Source organism: Diplotaxodon limnothrissa, linkage group LG5 (assembly GCF_057381915.1).
Source record: "Diplotaxodon limnothrissa isolate DT_005_m linkage group LG5, D_limnothrissa_male_GT1.1, whole genome shotgun sequence".
Lineage (NCBI taxonomy): Eukaryota > Metazoa > Chordata > Actinopteri > Cichliformes > Cichlidae > Diplotaxodon > Diplotaxodon limnothrissa.
The window spans coordinates 28,578,312-28,604,068 of record NC_140600.1 but is presented as its reverse complement, the minus strand read 5'-3'; the positions used below and the strand labels follow the sequence as shown (position 1 = coordinate 28,604,068).

General features: G+C 40.7%; 1 protein-coding gene across 1 annotated transcript; it reads left to right on the top strand.

Annotated features, from left to right (window-relative positions):
- Window positions 1-18,743: 18,743 nt before the first annotated feature.
- On the top strand, window positions 18,744-24,389 carry abraa (actin binding Rho activating protein a). The gene is made up of 2 exons (XM_085354476.1): window positions 18,744-19,799; window positions 22,263-24,389. Exons 1-2 carry the CDS (start codon window positions 19,167-19,169, stop codon window positions 22,698-22,700), a joined length of 1,071 nt encoding a protein of 356 aa, XP_085210602.1. The 5' UTR covers window positions 18,744-19,166; the 3' UTR covers window positions 22,701-24,389.
- The last annotated feature ends 1,368 nt before the right edge of the window (window positions 24,390-25,757 follow it).

The following is a 25,757-nucleotide window of genomic DNA, read 5'->3' as shown; positions in this document are numbered from 1 at the left end:
TCTCGCTGTCTTTGTGAGGTCTTTACCTTACAATATACAGCACCTTGAGACGACTGTTGTTGTGAACTGGTGATATATAAGCAATATGGAATTGCACAGTGTTTGTTTGTATTTTTTTTTCATGTGACAGCATCGATATATCAAATTACTCATGACAGCAGCAATATCTATGAAGTCATCTGTGTATAAACTGACACATCATTTATCTCACAGCCTGTTAGCTAGTGCACACTTTTTTTGCAAACAAACAACGCAGACAAACACTGATCCAGAGTACGCATTCATCAATTTCTTTCACAGGTCCCTAATTACAACTGAGACGGTGACTGCTAAGCACCAAAGAAGCTGCACATGACTGTGCTAGATGCACGTGATGAATATATTAAAAACACGTTTGACAGCAGCAGCAATAGTTTTTTGTGCACTGGAGTCTGGTGAGAGACAGTGAGAGGATCATTTATAATGCAGCTTGTTATTTGGCATGCATGTAATCTTCATATATCATGTATAATGGAAGTTAGTGTAGACATCCTCCTTTATGTATTTGCCCTTTGCCTGTCCTGCCAAAAAAAATTCTCATTACATTTTAAGCAGAACAGACCTGTGTAAAGAAGAAGAGCTGGCACTCTTTTATGCTTTTTACTCATTTCTGTCTATTGAAAATTTGCTAAGAATGTGCAACGATAGGGGCTATTAAATAGGTGTAGCAACACTGAAATATTATTCAAGCTTTTTGGACAATTACAACTGAGTGCTGTTATCCAAAAACCTTTCATTTTTATGCCTTGAGTAAAGAAAATTGAGCTGAGGATGGCATTATCTGCTCCATCACAATATTAGCTCAATCATCTAATGGGTTTGGATACAAATGCACTGCTGCACTTTGAGGAAGTCTGCTAAACTGTAATGAATAGAGCAGTGAATTTACACCATGCAGCAATACATGTTATTGAATATTTTCCACATTTAAAGACTCCCTTAATTGATTGATTATTGCAAAGGAGGGATTAAACAAGAAAGAGGAGCTCAAATAATATTTTTTTCTTTATTAATCTTCATAATACAAATGCATACTCACTGTATTGTTATCACAGAGGTGACAGAAAGAGTGTTTGAGTGATGACAAAAGAGGAAATCGAAGAGAAAATGGATGACTCTACTGTTGTAAACTTGCAAAAGCAGCACAATTTTCATTAAGTGTGTTCATAGATTCACAGTTTCCACAGTGTGAATAATAATGAGTTCACGTCCAACACCACTAAAAGGTTTCCTCTCATCTAAAATATCTGAAGTTTCACCAGAGAAATTAACACAAATGACTATGGTGACTTTTTGACCTTCCCTCCTCTTTAGCCTCCTGACCCAGAAGTCATTTTGAAGTTTCTTTTCCAAGGCTTCAATGGCTTTTGGAGATTTCAAAAGTATCTTTCCTTATGTGGATTTGTAGACAATGCTTTTCTACCTTCTCTGTAATTTTGCAGAATAAATAATTATAATAATAACCAGACTTCCCTTTTTTGCCTCCAGAACTCATTCTTCAAGGTGTAGATTTAAAAACTCAGATTTTTATTTTCATTCATACTGAGATGATAGCATGTTGCTGCGGATTTGCTGACTCCACATCCATAATGCAAACCTCCCATTCCACCACATCCCAAAGATGTTCTATTGGATTGAGATCTGATGACTGTGAGGGTCATTTAAGTACAGTGAATTAATTGTCATGTTCAAGAAATGAGTCTGAGATGATTTTGAGCTTTGTGACAGGGTGCATTATACTGCTGGAAGAAGCAATAAGCAAATGGGCACACTCTGACCAAAGTGGATGGGCATGGTCAGGAACAATACTCAGATGTCTTTAAATGATGCTCAGCTGGCACTAGAGGACCCAAAGTGTGCCAGGAAAATGTTCCCTTCACCATTTCACCACCAGCAGCTTGAACTGTTGATACAAGACAGGATGGTTTCATGCTTTCATTCTGATTCTACCGTCCAAATGTTGCAGCAGAAATGGAGACGCATCAGACCATGTAACATCCTTTCCAGTCTTCTCTTATCCAGTTTCGGTGACCCTCTGTGAATTACAGACTCAGTTTCCTGTTCTTAGCTGAAAGGAGTAGCAGCCAGCGTGGTCTTCTGTTGCTGTACTCATGTGCAAGGTTTAGTGTGTTTAACAGGTCAAAGATGTTCTTCTCTACTTTGTTGTATAGTGTTACTTGAGTTTGGCTCCTAATTAGCTCAACGAGTCTGGCTGTTCTCTGACCTCTGGCATCAACATATACTTTTTCTTTTTTTCAGCCAACTCTATGCAAACCCTAGAAATTGTTGTGCAGCGAAATCTTAGAAAATTAACAATTTCTGAAATACTCAGCCCATCCATCCACCCTGTTTAAAGTGGTTAAAGAGTTCTCAATTTGTCCTCATACAGTGGTTATGAAGAGGAGCATGGGATATACATTAGATTTGTTCCAGGCTGTACTGTTAGGGCATTTTAAAATCGGAAGTGGCCAATAAAGGAACTGAAGATATTACTCTTAATGTGTTGGTTTCTTTTTCAAAAGTTCTCAGTGAAAACTGACACATTTGACTTCAATTTTTAACCTTTTGCCTCCTCAGAGAGTTGCTTTGCCTCCCTCTTGACTCAAATAAATGTGAAGTAGCAGATAATTAAGTACATATTGGACAATTTACAAATGTTGTCTCTCAATAAATACACACCTTATAATCAGGCTTTCACTGATTCTGTTCTGAGATTTTTTTTTCTTAAAATTCTTTGTAAATATATCTGTGACATTTAACACTCCACAAATATGCATCCTACTTTTAAAAAATATTTATTGCCCGACTGATATCGGATCTTTGAGGCTGACGCTGATATTTACAATTTACAGTTTAAAATGTCAGGTAATGATAAATTGCCACTTACTGATACGTTTTGCTGTGCTTCATGCACAGGAATGAGAAGAGAAATGGACAGAGGAGGAAAGAGGACAGAAATAAGTGGAATGAGTGCTAGAAATGTAGCGCTGTGCTACAACAGGGAAGTTTTATAGCTGCATCACAAATCAGCTACATCGCTGAAGTCCACTGGAGAGCAAGCTATGCAAAAATAATGGCCAGTGTATAAAGAGAAGAAAAAGCACTGATTGCTTAGTGTGGCACAAAAAATGAGTTATGCAGCAGTTTATTGTTGCATGTTGATAAGAAAAATGTTTAATAAGACTTTAATAAGTCTAAAAGAAGAAAATGATGGGGAGAGGAAAAATGGAAGGAAGAGAAAGAGAGGGTTGGGAACCTAAAACAAAATTGTTAACACACTATTCGAGTAGTTTAAATGTGACTGAAGAATTTAATGACAGTTGTATGAGTGGGTCACGCAAATCGCTGGTTATATTGTCTCTTCAATCATCAGTGGTGTGATTATATTAGAGATGACAATGGCGAGATGATAAACCACTTTAATCTGTTTTACTTAGCCTTTAGCAGGGAATAAGAACAAGCTGCAGGGTTTTAGATTTACATGCACACAGACACACACACACACGCACTTCAAAGAGGAGCTGTGCATAGGTGCGTTGGTGTATTGTCAAGGCAGAAGATTGAAGTTGACTGATCCTATTAGGTTTTACTGTTGATGCACACACGCTTCAACAGACATCTGAAAAAGCTGCATACACATGCACACAGAGACGCGCACATACAACTGAGCAGCACATTAACAAATTGTCTTGCACACACTCAGACACACACACACCATTCGCAATGTGACTCAGCTGTGTCATATTCACAGTTGAGAGGGAACAGAGCGAGGAGTGCAGAACTAAAGAACGCCTGTCAGGTTTATTTCTGTCTCCGGCTGGCTCTTGCCTGTGTTACCAACGGAGCTTCATGCTCTGATCTGCTGCTGCCCCACTTCCTGGTCCCCTTGTCTACTCTTGAGTACAATGGCAAAAATAAAAACATAAACAACCTTCAAGTGTTGCAGCATGCATATCGTCCTTCACAGGAACTGTGCACAAATTCAAAACCTGCAACAACAGTGAACACCAACTATTTGTCCTGCTTCGACTGAGAACTGGCGCTGCATATCATTATGGCTAATGATTATTTTAGGACTCCTTGCAAGATGGGAGAAGCACTTTGAACAAATAAACCAACTATCTGCGCTGCTTAGAATACTTTTATTACTTTTATGGATCAAGTCAGAAAGCTGGTTCGAACAAGTAAATTAAAACTTACGCACAAAAATATTAGGTTTACTAACGCACTGTTAGAAAATAATATAAAAACTGATTAACATGTTGATTTATTTTGCCTTAACCCTTTCAAGACCAGCGTATTTTATTTGATACAGGTGTTTTGTGAGTTTTTGAGACTTCTACATCATCAGCGTGACTTTTTTTACCCTCAAAAAATGATATAAATTGCATGACACATGACTAAATAATAAAAAAGGCTTATGTAGCAAATGTGATACAAATTAAAACTCATATATATATGCAGATTAAAATGTGATGTGATTAATATATTTATTTAAAGATTTCTGGCAGTTATTTCATGCTTGAGGTTTTAAAGGGTTAAAGAGACCTGGTTACATGTAAAAGTAGAATAGGAGGCAGTTCCCAGCTTGGATTTTGGAGGCTTAAAACATTCCTTATTGATAAACCATATAGTAAGTTTTAGAAAGTATTTAGTGCTCAGTGTTAGAAGTACTTGGTTGTTCGAGGCAAAATAAAAATGAGTGGCTTCAGGGATTTTTTTGTTTGTTTTCTTGTTCGTTTGTTTTTTGTTGAGCTTCCAGTGAGCACTGTTGGGGCCATAACTCCATTTCACCAGATTACTTCACAGATTTCCGATGGAGAAATGAGAAGTATGATCAGAAGAGTTGTCCAAGAGCTAAGACCCACTTGTGGAGAGCTACAAAAAGACCTGGTAACAATTGACAATTGAACTACTATGACCTGTATGCACACTCACCATTAAAGACTCCATTGCTGAAGAGTTAAGTTATAGATCACCACCCCATTCATTTAAATAAGGGGCTTCAAAATAACTTCACATTTAACCTCGTGGAGGCATTTCCAGGACGGCAGGTTATACAAGGTTATTATAACATCAAAACGAAACAGAACTAAAACTGTGTGTTTAAAACACATAGTTAAAATTAAAGTAGAATTTGACTCAAAAAAACAAAATAAAAATGTAATATTTTTTGTTTGTACAAATCGATGTTTGTTGCAAAGTCAAAAACGAACTAAAGACCAAATAAGACACAAATCCTCTAAATTATTATTATTATTTTTTATTTTTTTGCCATCTACTTCTGAAAATATTAAAGAGTCCAAAGGATAAATTGGAGAAACAAGTGACAGAAATCCTTGCCCTGTATGGAAATGAGCCTCCACAAACTAAAATTAACATCTTCATCCTCTAATCTGTTATCAAACTGTTCTCCCACTAGGAGCTCAGTCTGAGTGGAGTTTTTTTTCTCCTCCTCTTACCTCATGTTATGTATTTTCGTTGTTTTTTTTCCTATCAGCCTACCTTTCTGACATGTCTCCCCAATGTGATGTTTGTGTAAAGTTGGTCAGAAGATTCCTTTGTAAGTGCGCATGCGCCATTAGCGTGCTGCCTGCTGTAACCCGAATTTCCTTCGGGATTAATAAAGTATTCTGATTCTGATTCTGAATTATCACCGTCTTCCCTACCTTAAGTGAGCCAATCAGCCACCAACCAATGTGCTTTTAATTTCAGTGCTCTTTTGTCAGTCTGTCTCTCATTCTTCCATCCTGCCTCCTCCCCCATTTCCACCTCACTCTGGTCACTCAGAGCCCATCCAATTCTCCATCTCTATCTTCATCACCACCGGGGATTCTTTTCTGCAACGATGAGTCATTGGAGACTAATTGCCAAATAGATCAATGAATTTTTGTATCACAATAAAGCGTGTTCAGTTCTTCCAAATAATCTCTCCTTTTTGAAATGCTTGGGCACCATCATTATTTAATAAAAAAATAATAATAAAAAAAAAACAGAAGACAAGCATGAATTTAACTCTGAAAGCAAGGGTTTGCTGGAATGTGGCAGTACAGTGATTTTCCAATCACTCATTACAAAAGGCAAATGGTGTGTGTGAGTTGTTTGCTGTTACACAGAAAAACCGTTAGAGTGTGACAGTTGCCAGTCTGAAAGGGAAACAGAGCCAGGGACAGTTGCACTTTTCACCAGAGTTGGCTCAGAACACATTGTTCATCACCAAGTCTGTGCAATGATGTCATCCCCACAATGGGCAGCCAGAAAAACGTTCTTTACACTCTTCTCACACTGACTCCAATCTGTCTTTCTGCTGTGAGACTTGGACAGGATATCCGTTTGTGTGTGTGTGTGTGTGTGTGTGTGTGTGTGTGTGTGTGTGTGTGTGTGTGTGTGTCTGTGTGTTGACCTGTAAAATCTGTATGTATTTAAGGGTTTTTCTACTTTCTCTACTGCTTTTGAATCTTGGACAATGTGGATCGCGTCAGAAAGTCTGGTCATTTTGTCCTCAAGGTTTTCAAATGAGCTTTGTTATTAGGATCATGGTTAAAGTTAAAAATGTGACTGTGGTGGATTACGTGTTAGGGACTGTATTATATCACAGAGGGACCCTACAAGTATAGAAGTGTGAGTGTGTCACAGTCTGTGCAGTCATTGTGTGTGTTTGTGTGTGTGTGTGTGTGTGTGTGTGTGTGTGTGTGTGTGTGTGTGTGTGTGTGTGTGTGTGTGTGTCACTTTGCCAGGATTGGCACTCAAATTGGCCAGAGGAACCAACTAGTAATGAGATCTCACTTTTGGCATTCCTTTCTGCTGCAATGTCGTCAGCAGACACAAAAAAGACACCCAGTTAGAAAAAATATGACCATTGCACCAAAAGCAAAGTTCGTGTGGGCCAAAAAAAATATTGTGTGTATCTGTGTGTGTCTCTGTTTGTGTATAATAATGGTCTTTTCTTGATATTAAAGATAAAGCATCAAGTGAGTTAAACTTCGGGAACACTGGAACATATTGTTAATAATCTGTTTCAGCTGCTTGGTATTACTGAAATTAACTAGAGGTGCACTAGAGGGAACATCTCTTTCACAGAAGGCATATTTTTTCCACCACATCTTTTATGTATTTATTTATTTACTTAAAAAATTGGTGGCATGAGAGGACACCAGGAAGCTACATTGTCAACTCACTCAGGATGGCACATCAGTATGTACCATTTCCACATGGTTTCTTGTGTCTCAAGAGCAGGGAGGACATTCCAGTTACTCTGGGAGAGCTGGACAGGGTGGTAGAGGGTCCTTAACCCATTAACAGGACTCTTATCTGCTCCTTTGTGCAAGGATGAGTGGGATGAGCACTCCCGGAGCACCACAAAATGACCTCCAGCAAGCTACTTGTGTGAATGTCTCTGATCAAACAATCAGAAAGTGACCAGCAGTGATTTGCATTTACTATAGAATACCAGAATTGGCAGGTCCATCACTGGTGCCCTCTGCTTTACACAGATCAGAGCAGGTTTGCTCTAAGCACATGTGAAAGATGTGAAAGTGTCTGGAGAAGTTGTAGAGATATCGAGATTTTGCTGCTCTTCTGTTCAGCTTCACCAGTTTAAATGGTGGGTCTGGGGAGGCATATTGATAGAGGGATCCACAGATCTCTACAGACTTGACAATGACACCCTGACTCATATTAGTGATTGGTATAAATCCTTGGACCTAATGTCAGGCTCTACAGGGTAGTGCAGTGGGTCCTAGGTTCCTCCTGGACCACCACAATGCCCAGTCTCATGTGACCAGAGTATGCAGGCAGTTCCTAGAGGATGAAGGAATAAATACCATTGACTGGCCCTCACTTGACGTATCCACTAGAACACCTCTAGAAAATTATTTTGCGATCCATCCAGTGCTGTTGTGCAGGAGTTCAGGGTTGCCCTGGTCTGGATCTGGGAATCCCCAAGAAAACCATCCATTGTCTTATTAGGAGCATGCCCCAATGTTGTCAGACATGCATACAAGCATGTGGGTGTCATCCAAACTACTGAGTACCATTGTGAGTCGCTATAATAACATTTTGCCAAATTGGACTAGCCTGCCACATCATTAAACATATTAAATGTAAATCAAATATTATAAAAATGTTATTCTAAATTAAATACAATGTAAAACATCAGAAAATAGTTCACACAACAAAACTGAGAGATGGTATTTCTTCATAAAATAATGAGGGGAATGGCTACAAAAGATGACCTCAGTTTATTGAGGTTATCTTATTGTTTTTGTAATAAAACAATTGACATGTGTCCTGCAGTTATAGTTGAAGCTGAAGAATTTCACAATTGAGTTAAGAAGTCTAGAATACATCTGGCAGATGTTGAATGAAACAAAACACAGTACTCTGAAACAGCAGCTGCTTAGTATGTGCTTTATTATCTGAGACGACACGGTGCTGAGAGTAAGTTTCAACAAAACTAGTTGAAAGTCATTAAGTTGGCATTAGTAATAATTTGGATCTCATTTCCAACAGTGAAAGCAATGAAATGACATCCTGAAATGCAGTGTGACTGCAGGTTGTTGAGCGCTTTTATGTTACTGCTGCTGACTGTAACCAGTGAACCAGCTGAAGGGTCTCCAGGGCTTTTTATTTATTTATTTTTTTTCAGACTGTTAATGACTTAAAAAGCAGAATTACTATTTATGCTTTGGTTTGGTTTGGCCAGCCATTTGGCTGGTTAGATGAAGAAAAAAAGCACAACATCACACTTAAAGCACTCCAGTTATCACTGATAAACTGCTTATATGAATTAATATGATGAAATGATATCACAAGGAAAGGCTGTGCACTGAGAGATTGCTGAGAGATCACAAACGTATGTGCCTTTCAACATGGAGACTTTGAATGTGCCTCTTAAAACCTCTCTCTTTGTAACTCTTTTAACCTTTTCAGAACATTTTGCCAAATAATTCAGTTCACTTAGTATCTAAAGACTTTAATTTATGCAAATTCCAAAGAGTTACACCTTTAATGTTTGTGTTGCTTTTTTCCATGCATTCCACAGCTTGTTATTCACTCCTGTAAAATGATAGCTTATCACAATGTGTATGAACAGGGAGGCCTGACAATGTGAGATAAGGGGAGATATGGGTCAAAATACAAAACTTTTAGGACCAAAACCTTTGCTATGTTTTATAATCAAAAACAGCTCAGTCAAAATGTTTAAATCAAATGTGAACCTCTTCAGTAAAGAAGTTCCAGACAAATCTCTCTCTCTCTCTCTCTCTCTCTCTCTCTATATATATATATATATATATATATATATATATATATATATATTGGCTACAAGTTGAACAGCCACAAGGGGCAGTACCCTCCATGGAGAAGGAGGCTAGAGGGCAAGATCAAAGTAGCACGGAGGGAGGTTAGCCAACTAACGGAGTTGCAGAAAGGTGCGACAAATAAGGTGCCTAAGAAATACAGCAAGTTGTCCATACCTGAGGCCTTGGAAACTGCCAAGCAAAGACTCACAGCCTTGGCCAGCCGCTTGAGGAGGTACACCAGAGAGATAGAAGGCAGGAGAATAAACCAGCTGTTCTCCACAGAACCAGCAAAGGTGTACTCTCAGTGGCAAGGGAACAATAATAAGAGAACAGCACCACCAAGGCTGGAGACGGAGCAATACTGGAAGAGCATATGGGAGAAGGATGCAACCCATAACGGCAATGCTCAGTGGCTAGAGGATCTGAGGGCAGACCACAGCGACCTCCCTGAACAGGGTCCAGTAACCATCACAGTGGCAGATATCCAAGAAAGGGTCTCCAGTATGAAGAGTTGGACAGCACCAGGGCCCGACATGGTTCACGCCTACTGGCTGAAGAAGCTGACTGCACTCCACGAGCGTCTGGCAGCACAAATGAACCAGCTGCTAGTTAACGAAAGACACCCGGAATGGCTAACTGAAGGCCGGACGGTCCTGATCCCCAAGGACCCCAAGAAGGGACCGGTCCCCTCCAACTACCGACCAATAACCTGCCTCAGTACTACATGGAAGCTCCTGTCAGGCATCATATCGGCTAAGATGAACAGGCACATGGGTCAATACATGAGCGGGACACAGAAAGGAATTGGCAAGAATACCAGAGGCGCAAAACACCAGCTACTGGTAGACAGAACAATCAGCCGAGACTGCAAGACCAGACTGACCAACCTGTGCACTGCCTGGATTGATTACAAGAAGGCCTATGACTCAATGCCCCACAGCTGGATACTGGAATGCCTAGAATTGTACAAGATCAATGGGACCCTAAGAGCCTTCATCAGGAACTCAATGGGGATGTGGCGTACAACACTAGAGGCCAACTCCAAGCCCATAGCACAAGTCACCATCAAGTGCGGGATCTACCAAGGAGATGCTCTGTCCCCACTGCTGTTCTGCATAGGCCTGAACCCCCTCAGTGAGATCATTAACAAGACTGGCTACGGATACCGACTACGGAACGGAGCAGTTGTCAGCCACCTCCTGTACATGGATGACATCAAGCTGTATGCCAAGAGTGAACGAGACATCGATTCACTGATCCACACTACCAGGCTATACAGCAATGACATTGGAATGTCGTTCGGACTGGAGAAGTGTAGTCGGATGGTAACAAAGAGAGGGAAGGTAGTCAGAACTGAGGGGATTGAACTACCAGAAGGCAACATTGCAGACATAGAGGACAGTTACAAGTACCTGGGGATCCCGCAGGCGAATGGGAACCATGAAGAGGCCGCTAGAAAGGCTGCAACCACCAAGTACCTGCAGAGGGTCAGGCAAGTCCTGAGGAGTCAGCTGAATGGTAAGAACAAGATCCGGGCCATCAACACATACGCCCTGCCCGTGATCAGGTACCCTGCTGGGGTAATAAGCTGGCCAAAGGAGGAGATAGAAGCCACTGACATAAAGACAAGAAAGCTCCTGACCATGCATGGAGGGTTTCACCCCAAGTCCAGCACCCTGAGGCTGTACGCTAAGCGGAAGGAAGGGGGCCGGGGACTGGTGAGTGTCAGCACCACAGTCCAGGATGAGACAAGGAACATCCAAGAATACATTGGGAAGATGGCCCCAACTGACCGAGTGCTCAGTGAATACCTCAGGCAGCAGAAACCCAAGAAAGAGGAGGGAGACGAGGAACCATCATGGAAGGACAGGCCCCTGCACGGTATGTACCACCGGCAGATAGAGGAGGTGGCTGATATCCAGAAATCCTACCAGTGGCTGGACAAAGCTGGACTGAAAGACAGCACAGAGGCACTAATCATGGCAGCACAAGAACAAGCTCTGAGTACAAGATCCATAGAGGCTGGGGTCTATCACACCAGGCAAGACCCCAGGTGCAGGCTGTGTAAAGATGCCCCAGAGACTATCCAGCACATAACAGCAGGGTGCAAGATGCTAGCAGGCAAGGCATACATGGAACGCCATAACCAAGTGGCCGGCATAGTGTACAGGAACATCTGTGCCGAGTATAACCTAGAAGTCCCGAGGTCAAAATGGGAGATGCCCCCAAGGGTGGTGGAGAATGACCGAGCTAAGATCCTGTGGGACTTCCAGATACAGACGGACAAAATGGTGGTGGCTAACCAACCGGACATAGTGGTGGTAGACAAACAGAAGAAGACGGCCGTAGTGATCGATGTAGCGGTTCCCAATGACAGCAATATCAGGAAGAAGGAACACGAGAAGCTGGAGAAATACCAAGGGCTCAGAGAAGAGCTCGAGAGGATGTGGAGGGTGAAGGTAACGGTGGTCCCCGTGGTAATCGGAGCACTAGGTGCGGTGACTCCCAAGCTAGGCGAGTGGCTCCAGCAGATCCCGGGAATAACATCGGAGATCTCTGTCCAGAAGAGCGCAGTCCTGGGAACAGCTAAGATACTGCGCAGGACCCTCAAGCTCCCAGGCCTCTGGTAGAGGACCCGAGCTTGAAGGATAAACCGCCCGCAGGGGCGTGCTGGGTGTTTTTTTTTTTTTATATATATATATATATTAGGGGTGCAACGATACACAAAATTCACGGTTCGGTTCGGTTCGATACTTTGGTGTCACGGTTCGATATTTTTTCGATACAAAAAAAATGTTCATGCCTTTTTAATTTGTCATTTATTAAAATTATAAATATATATTTTAACTCAAAAGTACAGTTTTTAAATTTAACCCTAACCCTTGTGCGTGTTTTTTATTTTGACAGCGAATGCGCACCTGCGGACCACTTATGTGCACCCCTGGTTATTTAGCTTGTCATATTGCAGCCACAGAAATTATTTTGTCCATGAAACCATAAAGCTGCACTTTCTTTTTGCCTTATAGTCTGATTTGTCATAACTTCTCCGTTTTGTGGTAAGCTTTTCTTTGGCTGTCACTTCTTCACCCTGACCTGTCTTATTTGGCTCAGCAGAACTAAAATATATATCTGTCTGTGAAGGTCATCGTAGTCAAATATAAATCCTGCTGCTTTTACACACGCACTCACATAAGCTCAGCGATTCTCTGCGCAATCAACCTCTCACATGTTTAAGCTTGCTGCGCGAGATTTCACTTGTCATGTTTGCATAGTAAGCTAACGATTAATAAGACGATGTCAGAGGAATTGGTGCACAAATTATCATCACTCACAGATCAGTGCTGTCGCTCTCTATACACAGTTCGCACGATTGCAAAGTGAAAGCAAAAAAACAAGCGCAAATTCAAACCCGATTTCAATATGTCACATATTGACAGTGGCTCACAGATGCCAATGACATAATTACCCAGCTACATTTCTGAAAGAATGCAAAAGCATTGACATATATTTTTCCTTCCTACAATAGCCCGACGGGCAGGGCAGAGATAGATTTTGGTAGCCCGACTGAAAAAAATCGCTAGCTCCAGGACGTCGGGCTAGCGATATTGCAAGCCCTGTATCTGATTGAGGAATCACTCATCTTTGGAAAAGAGAGTTTATTACAGAGAAATGTCTCTTTCCAAAATAAAAGCTATACTATCCGCTTCTTCTGGGCTATATTCTCAGCAGCATAAGGAGAATCATGTGCTAACAGCTGTCTAAATGACTCGGCTAAAGTTAGTAGCATGCTTGTTGTTTTGGTCTTTGCACTAGGATGATGTCGGCGTAAATGTGCAGTCATATTCGTTGTGTTCCCACTAGTGCTTTCAGGTTAATCTCGTTGAAATGACCTTAACGCCACAACACGGCAAATCTCCGTTAACGAGCTACCGCCGATCGCCCCGTGTGTGGGGCTAGACGGCCAACACGTTAACGAGCTAACTGCGCTAACACACTAGCTCCCACCCATGTAATTGAGCATTGCATGGCACATCCAACATACTGTTTTACTTTAGTCCATGACTCGCTTACCTTCAGGGTCATACGTCACATGAAAACCAAAATAATTCCAAACGCCAGATCTGAATGAGGGTGGGGGAGGTCCATGTGTCTTGCTAGCTTGCCCTGCGGTCTTCCTTCTGACTATGCTGTCTGTGTTGAGCGCTCAGTGGATCTGCGCTCGACAGTGCAGCCTAGGCGGAGTAGTCGAACGCAGATTCACTGAGCGCTCAACACAGACAGCATCGTCGGAAGGAAAGTTGATAAAATAAATTACAAATGTTGTATTGTTCGATACACATGCGTACCGAACCGAAAGCACTGTATCGAACGGTTCAATATCGATACGAATATCGTTGCACCCCTAATATATATATATATATATATATATATATATATATATATATATATATATATATATATATATATATGGAGACGGAGCAATACTGGAAGAGCATATGGGAGAAGGACGCAACCCATAACGGCAATGCTCAGTGGCTAGTGGATCTGAGGGCAGACCACAGCGACCTCCCTGAACAGGGTCCAGTAACCATCACAGTGGCAGATATCCAAGAAAGGGTCTCCAGTATGAAGAGTTGGACAGCACCATGGTTCACACCTACTGGCTGAAGACGCCTACTGGCTGCCAGACGCTCCACGAGCGTCTGGCAGCACAAATGAACCAGCTGCTAGTTAACGAGAGACACCCGGAATGGCTAACTGAAGGCCGGACGGTCCTGATCCCCAAGGACCCCAAGAAGGGACCGGTCCCCTCCAACTACCGACCAATAACCTGCCTCAGTACTACATGGAAGCTCCTGTCAGGCATCATATCGGCTAAGATGAACAGGCACATGGGTCAATACATGAGCGGGACACAGAAAGGAATTGGCAAGAATACCAGAGGCGCAAAACACCAGCTACTGGTAGACAGAACAGTCAGCCGAGACTGCAAGACCAGACTGACCAACCTGTGCACTGCCTCTCAGTGAGATCATTAACAAGACTGGCTACGGATACCGACTACGAACGGAGCAGTTGTCAGCCACCTCCTGTACATGGATGACATCAAGCTGTATGCCAAGAGTGAACGAGACATCGATTCACTGATCCACACTACCAGGCTATACAGCAATGACATTGGAATGTCGTTCGGACTGGAGAAGTGTAGTCGGATGGTAACAAAGAGAGGGAAGGTAGTCAGAACTGAGGGGATTGAACTACCAGAAGGCAACATTGCAGACATAGAGGACAGTTACAAGTACCTGGGGATCCCGCAGGCGAATGGGAACCATGAAGAGGCCGCTAGAAAAGCTGCAACCACCAAGTACCTGCAGAGGGTCAGGCAAGTCCTGAGGAGTCAGCTGAATGGTAAGAACAAGATCCGGGCCATCAACACGTACGCCCTGCCCGTGATCAGGTACCCTGCTGGGGTAATAGGCTGGCCAAAGGAGGAGATAGAAGCCACTGACATAAAGACAAGAAAGCTCCTTACCATGCATGGAGGGTTTCACCCCAAGTCCAGCACCCTGAGGCTATACGCTAAGCGGAAGGAAGGGGGCCGGGGACTGGTGAGTGTCAGCACCACAGTCCAGGATGAGACAACGAACATCCAAGAATACATTGGGAAGATGGCCCCAACTGACCGAGTGCTCAGTGAATACCTCAGGCAACAGAAACCCAAGAAAGAGGAGGTAGACGAGGAACCATCATGGAAGGACAGGGCCCTGCACGGTATGTACCACCGGCAGATAGAGGAGGTGGCTGATATCCAGAAATCCTACCAGTGGCTGGACAAAGCTGGACTGAGAGACAGCACAGAGGCACTAATCATGGCAACACAAGAACAAGCTCTGAGTACAAGATCCATAGAGGCTGGGGTCTATCACACCAGGCAAGACCCCAGGTGCAGGCTGTGTAAAGATGCCCCAGAGACAATCCAGCACATAACAGCAGGGTGCAAGATGCTAGCAGGCAAGGCATACATGGAACGCCATAACCAAGTGGCCGGCATAGTGTACAGGAACATCTGTGCCGAGTATAACCTGGAAGTCCCGAGGTCAAAATGGGAGATGCCCCCAAGGGTGGTGGAGAATGACCGAGCTAAGATCCTGTGGGACTTCCAGATACAGACGGACAAAATGGTGGTGGCTAACCAACCGGACATAGTGGTGGTAGACAAACAGAAGAAGACGGCCGTAGTGATCGATGTAGCGGTTCCGAATGACAGCAATATCAGGAAGAAGGAACACGAGAAGCTGGAGAAATACCAAGGGCTCAGAGAAGAGCTCGAGAGGATGTGGAGGGTGAAGGTAACGGTGGTCCCCGTGGTAATCGGAGCACTAGGTGCGGTGACTCCCAAGCTAGGCGAGTGGCTCCAGCAGATCCCGGGAATAACATCGGAGATCTCTGTCCAGAAGAGCGCAGTCCTGGGAACAGCTAAGATACTGCGCAGGACCCTCAAGCTCCCAGGCCTCTGGTAGAGGACCCGAGCTTGAAGGATAAACCGCCCGCAGGGGCGTGCTGGGTGTTTATTATATATATATATATATATATATATTTACACACACATATATATATATATATATATATATATATATATATATATATATATATATATATATATATATATATATATATATATATATATATATATATATAAAGTGTGCTCATCCACTGAACCTGTTCTGAGTCTCACATTCAGAAACACAAAAAGTTTTTCCCACAGTGATCAACAAAGTACATCACATTATAATTCTGTGACTCATGGTTCACAAACAGCATAAAAATCTTTTCCTCTGATTAAGTCATGTATAAATATGTGACTCATTACACCCAGCTCTCAAACCTTTTTCATTGCTTTCTAGTGCCAGGCACGTCTATTTCTGTGCAAGCCTGCCGTGTACAACATACGGTGGGAGTGTGCACAGGAAGCAGCTGTTAGAATGAGGATGAGAACCTTAAATGCCTGCACGCACGCACGCACGCACGCACACACACACACACACACACACACACAGAGAAACAAACATGCACACCAGTAACCGGAGCTGGTGACAGCTTGGCCCCTCATTTGGCTATTTTAGTCGACAGACACTCAGAAGCTTTGTTTGGCTGTGTATCAGATACAGAAATATTTTTGCAGGACTGAATTAATTTCGATTTTCATAAACGCATTATGAACATCATATGCAAAATTTTTATTCTTTATTTGGTTTATCAATTAAATTGAAGAGTCAATTTACTTGTTCATTTTTTTTAAAGAAAATTTATTTTGAAGTCATGTAAATTTTAAAGCAAGGTAACAGAAGTTCATGCATAAATATTTCTTTTAGGGCCCTCAGTAGATTACAGGCACATATATCAAAGCAGAAAGAATTACTGTTAGATAGATAGAAAAGAAATATTTTCTACTACAACTTTTAATTTCTATTTTGCACATAATTCTCAGTTTTACATTTTCCTTTACAATGCACTTCAATAGTTACTGTTTATTTGCGGCATGTGCACGATAGTTAAGGATCTGCATTTCTATTACTACTGTTTTGAATGTACCAAATATTTAAAAATGATATACTTAGTTTTATTTATTGTAGATTCTGCAATTTCTCTACTTATTATGACTGTGTGACACCTGTTTCCTTAACTAGGACCGACAAAATCATTCTTATTACATGTATACATATAAAAATACAAATACATAAATAATAAATTAATTAATAAAAAAAATGTTGCTGGACGCTTAAAGTCATTCTGGTGCATCATATGGAATTTAACACATACTCAACAACAGGCATTAGATAAATAAATTGAAAAAGTGAAAGACTGCAAGCTTGCACTTGTGCAAATCATTTCAATGATTTTTTTAATCATAAAAGGTATCTGATATTGTACAACAGATCAATGGGACAGCAGTGCAGAGGCTTCAGAACTTGTCTTTGAATGCTCTAATTTTAAAGATTTCTTCAACTTCTACATAGCAAACAATGATGGTGGATAGACTTTTTTTTTCAAAATGATAAACAAATATGATTTAAAACAGCATTTACACTGCTTCTTGGGTGTAACTGTCCATTTAAAGTGACAAATCACATTAGAACCCCTCTTCCTTTGTACTCCAAACCCAAACAGTGAAAAGCATGAAAGTGCAACAGCAAAGCACAGACTCTTGCATGCACGATGCCTTCTTTCTGCATGTGGCTGCTGAGTATTACACCGGCTGGTTGTTGAATTTATGTGCAAGGAATTTAATTCCACAAGTGGCAATGCATTCCTGCACCTGTAAAATGAAATTATTTGCTCAGATTTTTCTTTTTTCTTGTGACACTCTTGACATAAGTGTATTTCCATATGTCTACATTAATTCTATGCTGTGTAAATACAATATAGGTATTGCGTTGCTAATAAACGTAAAAACTCAACTTTTGGTGAATTTACATTTTCTTGGGAAACACTAACTTTGCCAGGTACAATCAGACACAGATTTTGGACAATTCCCTCACTTACTGAAATTGTTTACAGTAGTATGCACATTTAAGGCACTTCAAATTTCTATCATGTAACATTTAAATCTGAACTCAGGACACCCAGCAAGATTACTCCAATAAACTATCCTGAGCAACAGGGACAGTTGTGAGAACAAGGAGTCCTGTTGATGATGTGGCTTTGGAAGAGTCTTGGTCTGAACATCACGGTGCCACTCTGGGATTACATGAACAGACAGAAAACACTGAATCAGATTTAACAGCCACAGACCTTAATTAAAATGTAAGCAAGTATACAGAAGATAAAATGGACTGAAGTGTCTTCTCTTTTTAATTTACAAATAGATATGTTTAAACTTTTCACAGAATCCTCACTTCAGTGTCCAAAGTGCTTGTGCCTTATTAGAATCATAACACATCCACTCACATATTCACAGACTCAGAGACTGAAATAGTTACCCACACATGCACAGACACGCAGGCGATCACGCCTATTGCTTCGTATGTACGTGAGCCACCACAAGTGATCTAAGCACATGTTGTCATCTAATAAATTTAGGTAGCATTTGAATGAAAACATGCCTATATATAAACAATAAACTCAGGCACATATATGTGGGGTCACCTATGTATTACTGGCTGACTCAGACCAAAGGCCTGTTTGTGTTGCGCAAGTATGTGTGTGTGATGACAGAAACCACAGAGACACTAAAAAAGAAGTGGACACCTGTTCTCTGGATAGCACTGGGAGAAATTCCACTCCACAGTCACAGCGCATGTTTGTGTGTGTGTGTGTGTTAGAAACAAGTATGGTGACACCGTACTTTTCCTGTCTCACGTGGACTAGATGCCCATCACTTCGTTTATGACCCTTCCCTTTTTAAAGGCCAGTATGGAGCCAGAGGGGCTTCAGCAGGGGATTAAAGTCAAAGTCCTTGCACTCTTCACACCAGCAGCTCACCCACTGACCAACTTATCTGGAAGGGTGTGGATATTTCCGTAAAGATCCATCGTGGCTATAAAGGCTGAGGAACACTGATGATCATTTGGAAAGATTCACTTTACAAGTTTGAAGTCTTTAAGATTTGAGCTGAAACCTTAGGAAGCTGAATCCATTAAGATTCACTTCAGCCTTTTTTAAGCGTTAAGTTAACTCGCTAGAATTTTCACGTGACGAAATTTTTTTTCAAGACTTTTTGGCATCTTAAGCCAATTGACCAAAACTGAAGCTAGAAATAACAACATCACCTGCAAGAGTAGATTATTATACGGGCAATAAAAGTGAATACGTTGGAAATTCACCATGAGTAGCAGTGGGATCGCTACAGTTTCATCCCAGGATCCACAGGCTTTCAAACGGACTGTAAAGAAGATAAAATGTGCTGCTATGGTGGCCAATTTGGCTAAAAGTTGGCAGGGATGGGCTAAAGAACATGCTGGCAAGCAAGAAGCCATGCCAAGTGGCTGGATGCCTTCATCTGTGGAGGAGGAAGATAAAAAAGAACGCAACCATGTTGTTAAACTTACAGTTACCCCACGTGTAATCTTAGCAGATCCCAGTGACAATAGTGAGAATAAGATCAGAACCTGCTCTGTAAACAAGACCGTTCAGCCAAAACGCAGCGAGTGCAGCAGCAGCGATGTAGTTAATGCCATTCGTGGCAAGATGGAGTCAGGTCCTGAGGAGACCAAGCCATTCATGGGCAACGAATCACCAACACGGCGGCGGCAGATGAGGGCACTACAAAGTGGAGAAGGAGGCGGGAGGATACAGAACAGGAAACTAAAGCTCCAGGAGAAGAAGTTGGGGTCAAGAAGCAGCAGCGTGGACACAGATGACAGCGGGTTGGGAGAGGAAAATGGGCTCAGCGACAACAATGAATCTAAAACCGAAAATGGCGAGCTCCAGTCTAAAAAGCAGACCAACAGGCCAAAGGTAGAGTGGCTAATAACAAAGATCTTTAACGATACGTTTAAACAATATCAATATAGTTTTAAAAAAAACTGTTAGAAATGTATTCAGGTTTAAAGGTAGATCAATCAACATTTTGATCACATTGACAAATCCATAGAGATTTATCCAAAATTTTAGGTTTTTCTTTAACCCTTAAAACATTCTTCTTCTTACTATTTTGGTTTTATAAAGTGTTGTTTCATCTTTCAATCATTTTAAAAAATATATTTATAGCATGGTTTACGGGAGGAGGAATAAGTGCAAAATAAGTGCAAAATACTAAAATAAAAGAAAAGTAATTGTTGGACTAGCATGACGTGAAACACATTAACATGAATGATAACATAAGTCAGAGACAATTGGATATTTACATAATATCTAACCACAACATCTTTATAAGAGGTTTCTTCAAAATATCTTTAGATACACTTGCATTAGATTTAACTGTCACGTTTCCCTGTACCCAACATTGATATTGTTATTTAAAAAATTTCAAATAATAAGTCAAATAAAAGAGAAGAAAAGCTATTCAGGGATACTTTTTCTTAGTTATTATTATAAAGTGTAGAAAGACACGTGAAAGCACACTGATAGCAGAAAAGCTCCACAACTCTTTATTTTAGAGGTTATTTGTAACTGTCACTGAATGTTTTGGTAATGACAGCCTTACAAAAGAGGCGGAGTATTTTGCAGAGTTTTTGACAAGTCGGCTTTTTACAACTATATTAAATGTCCCCCAGTCAAAGACACAAAGGAGAATAAATTCCCCTAAAATAGAACAAGTCACACAGTGTGAATAAACAAGATTAAGCAGAAGTGCCTTTGATGTCACCTGAAGAAATCCAACTCCCTCATGGACACCAAACATCATAACAGTTACATAACTGCAATACTGAAATCTCTCCCATAAAAGGCAAAGGCTTTTTTAGTGGCCCTCTAGACATGTTAAAGGGGTTGCCAGAGAGCAAGTCCAGATCATAAAACACATGCTGGAATGCAGTGCAGTGGAATATATGTAAATAAATATAGTTACACCCTGACCTTCAGGTGGAACAGTCAGCGAGAGGAAAACAGGGTGAAGGGAGAGAGGTCAATGAAGGACATGAATTCGAGGTAATATGAGACACTGAGAGAGACAGTGCAATTATAATCAAAATATGAAGAAAAATGGTTTCTGAAATTATTTTTGTTTTATTGCTGTGTATTTTTGCTTTGTGTTGTTCAAAAATCCTGTTAAAGCATCAAAGGTGTGCATTATCAAGTTAAACGAGACTTAAGGAATACAGAGAAAAAAGTGATGGGCATACCAAAAAGGTAACACTGCTATTCATAAATCTTTTATCTGCTAGTAAAAAGGCAAAAGAGAAGCTAAAAGAATGTAGAACTGTTGAAAATGGCTGTGTGTGCCGACAGCAAACAACACCTATCAAATTAAACCAGTTTACATGACCCATGATTTATCTGCAAACATATATTAGCATAAAAAGTAACAATAGTAGTAGCACTTTAGTAATAAATGCTAACTAACTTCAGCATATCAGGCGTTAAATGAAAATGAAGTAACCTATCAAAGAAACTAAATTCAGAAAATATTATATGCATGCGTTATTGAATTTCACCGACGCTGCAATTTAAAAGCTCATGGTTAAATATTTCCCTCTAAAATAAACGCGAGTTAAAGTATGCCATTTGCAGTTAATGAAAAAAAAATTGTAAATAAGTGTTTACCACTGCTCAAATCCATGCCAACACTGTTTTATTAGCATAGAGTAAAAACAAATGTTACAAATTCAGATCAGTTCAATTCACAACACGTTAAAGTCTAAGGTGAGACATTAATAGAAAGAAAAATAAGGAATAGCAGCATTATCATCTTGAAAGTTCACAGAGTTTTGTGGAAGGTCCCTCCGTGACACATCTCAAGATTTCATAGATCAAATACCAAAGAGATCTGATGACACTCTTCCGAAGCTCTGGAAAGCTAAGACACATACCAGGGGAATCGGGGTGGAGTGGGGAACTGTGGGGGTGGAAAAAGTTTTTCTGAAAAAAATATACTAAAGAAAGATTAGGACACCCTCTCCTTTGGTTTATATAAGGTTCTCATTTCCAAGTACTCATTTATTTACATCCATGCTTCTTTATTTGCACATGTGCAGTCTCACTGTATTTATCGACAGACTAGGGATCAATTTCACCAACTAAAACATAGTTTTTAAAAGGACTAAGGGTTAATAACTCTACAGATTCCTATAGTGATGAAATACACTGCAGGTTTTTCTTTTGCTTTAAGCTCACCCAGCGCTAAATGAACAATACACAAATGTTTTGACGACCTATGTACTCCTCTTTAATAAATTTCAAAAGACATGTGTTGCTTTGCGCTTTTGTTTCCTTGAAAAGGTTTCAATGGATTTTTCAGTTTTGATTTTAACCTTTCTACAGATTAAAATTGCCACCACGGGTGACATCAGAAGTCGCTGGCAACAGTGGTCCGAACAGCACATTGAAGGCCAGAAGCTCAATCCCTTCAGTGAGGAATTTGACTATGAGTATGCTATGGCCCAGCGCCTCCACAAGGGTGACTCTGGCTATGGACGACCCAAAGACGGCTCCAAGACAGCAGAGAGGGGAGACAGGGCCCAGAAACACATCTACAGGGAGATGGAGGAGATGGTCTGGATTATAAGAGACATGGGCTTCAAGGATAAAGAGGGTAGAACAATCATAACTTTTGGCCGTCTCTTTGACCGCTACGTGAAAATCTCGGACAAAGTGGTGGGCATTCTGCTTCGCTGCCGCAAACACAAGATGCTGGACTTTGAGGGGGAGATGGTGTGGAAGGGGCAGGATGATGATGTCATTATTACGCTAAAGGATTGAAAAAATATTATGCGTATGCAAACGTACCTATAAATCTCATACATCAGAGCTCCAGTAGAAACAACTACTCATTCTGAGCATGCAATGTCATGTACGTAAGGAAAATGTAGTATCTTTATAATGTTTAAAAATTAAACATGCATACATATCTAATGTTTCATACACACACACACAGACACACACGCTAGAGTCATTAGTTCTTCTCATATACCTGACAGATTATGGGGTGAAGGGAAGCTATCTTTAGCTTGCAAACCATGCTCAACTTGCTAACTATGCTACATGCTAGAAGCCTTAAGAATCCATCGCAATGTCAGTCATGGTAGAAGGCTTTACTGAGTCTCCAACTAAACAAACAAGGACTTTGAGTTAATTTCATCTAATAATTCATGACAGAATTGACAAGGGAAGTTTATGTTCGTTTAGCTAATTTTGCTAAAAACATGCAAGCAGTGGTAGCAACTTACTAGTCTTGTTTATTGTTTGTTTGTTTTCTTAAATAGTTAAAAAGTACTTTAATGAGACCAATGTCTGCGTTTCCTTAGTTTGTTTTTATTTGTTTTGTTTTTCGTCTTCTTTGGAATGACAGTTTAAGACTAAATAGTTAAATTAAGCTAAGCTAACATTTATTTTTATGTAGGAATATGTGACATCTTTAGAAATAGAAATAATGGATATAAATGTACCTTAAACCTCAGTTTTCAACTAAAGTACTTAAAAGCACACTACACCAGTCTTTCTTACAGGACTACAACCATGTTTACTCTGGACCATGCTCACTTTCAAAGATTTAATCTCCAGTAAAATGTTTGGTCAAAATGGCTTTCTTATTTGGTTGACATACACAACAAAAATTAATTGCAAAATAATGTAATTATATTTAAACAAGGGAAAATGACAATAAAAAGAAGCTTACATGCAGTAATGTGAATAATGTGAATGAGTTTGAAAAACTTCTGCATGTTAAGTTTGTGTAAGGCGAGATTTTTTTGAAATAAATCATTTTAGAGCAAACATTTAAATGTTAAAATGGGATCATCTCATATTAAAATTAAATGAAAGAGGTGCTTTAAATGTCAAATGTTTGCTTCTTTCAAAGTGAAAGCGTGGATGTTCTTTATATATGTATTACAAAAACTGTAAGCATTTGTATAATGTGTACAGTTTTTTAGTTAGTTTTTAGTTAATTAGTTTATTTTCAGTATTGTTGTGGTCAGAGTGGTGACACATGCTATGTGGAAGCAAACAAAGAATAAAAATTAAATGCTGCTTTTGTTTTTCTATATATATACTCAAACTGTGTTGCATACTAAGCTTATTTCAGTTTGTTTACTGACTGTGGTGTTGCATTAGGTCACTCTAGCTGACAAGGCTAGTATGTCATTGTTGAGTTGTGTGTTGTATGTTTCTGACAAAAACCTTTTTGCTTGCGTGAAAACAACAGTCTGCAGAGCATAAGCTTTAAGATAAAAGATATATGTTTTACATCAAACTAAAATAATATTTAAAAAATAAATAAACCCAGGCAAACTGGTTAACTGCACTTGAACATCAAATGCAATATCCTACATGATCACCTTAACCCAAGGAGAGAAATTAAATGTTGCATTTAAAGTGGTTATGTTGCGCACAACGGCGCTTTTACAGGGAGTGCAGAATTATTAGGCAAGTTGTATTTTTGAGGAATAATTTTATTATTGAACAACAACCATGTTCTCAATGAACCCAAAAAACTCATTAATATCAAAGCTGAATGTTTTTGGAAGTAGTTTTTAGTTTGTTTTTAGTTTTAGCTATTTTAGGGGGATATCTGTGTGTGCAGGTGACTATTACTGTGCATAATTATTAGGCAACTTAACAAAAAACAAATATATACCCATTTCAATTATTTATTTTTACCAGTGAAACCAATATAACATCTCCACATTCACAAATATACATTTCTGACATTCAAAAACAAAACAAGAACAAATCAGCGACCAATATAGCCACCTTTCTTTGCAAGGACACTCAAAAGCCTGCCATCCATGGATTCTGTCAGTGTTTTGATCTGTTCACCATCAACATTGCGTGCAGCAGCAACCACAGCCTCCCAGACACTGTTCAGAGAGGTGTACTGTTTTCCCTCCTTGTAAATCTCACATTTGATGATGGACCACAGGTTCTCAATGGGGTTCAGATCAGGTGAACAAGGTGGCCATGTCATTAGTTTTTCTTCTTTTATACCCTTTCTTGCCAGCCACGCTGTGGAGTACTTGGACGCGTGTGATGGAGCATTGTCCTGCATGAAAATCACGTTTTTCTTGAAGGATGCAGACTTCTTCCTGTACCACTGCTTGAATGGTAAATGGCCTGTATTTATATAGCACTTTACTACTCCCTAAGGACCCCAAAGCGCTTTACATATCCAGTCATCCACCCATTCACACACACATTCACACAGTGGTGATGGCAAGTTACATTGTAGCCACAGCCACCCTGGGGCGCACTGACAGAGGCGAGGCTGCCGGACACTGGCGCCACCGGGCCCTCTGACCACCACCAGTAGGCTACGGGTGAAGTGTCTTGCCCAAGGACACAACGACCGAGACTGTCCGAGCCGGGGCTCGAACCAGCAACCTTCCGATTACAAGGCGAACTCCCAACTCTTGAGCCACAATCGCCCTAGAAGAAGGTGTCTTCCAGAAACTGGCAGTAGGACTGGGAGTTGAGCTTGACTCCATCCTCAACCCGAAAAGGCCCCACAAGCTCATCTTTGATGATACCAGCCCAAACCAGTACTCCACCTCCACCTTGCTGGCGTCTGAGTCGGACTGGAGCTCTCTGCCCTTTACCAATCCAGCCACGGGCCCATCCATCTGGCCCATCAAGACTCACTCTCATTTCATCAGTCCATAAAACCTTAGAAAAACCAGTCTTGAGATATTTCTTGGCCCAGTCTTGACGTTTCAGCTTGTGTGTCTTGTTCAGTGGTGGTCGTCTTTCAGCCTTTCTTACCTTGGCCATGTCTCTGAGTATTGCACACCTTGTGCTTTTGGGCACTCCAGTGATGTTGCA

Excerpts from the sequence above, each read along its gene's own strand:
- abraa (XM_085354476.1), top strand. The coding sequence starts at position 19,167 with ATGAGTAGCAGTGGGATCGCTACAGTTTCATCCCAGGATCCACAGGCT. Across the intron at positions 19,800-22,262 it reads AGCAGACCAACAGGCCAAAG|ATTAAAATTGCCACCACGGG; the intron begins GTAGAGTGGCTA and ends ACCTTTCTACAG.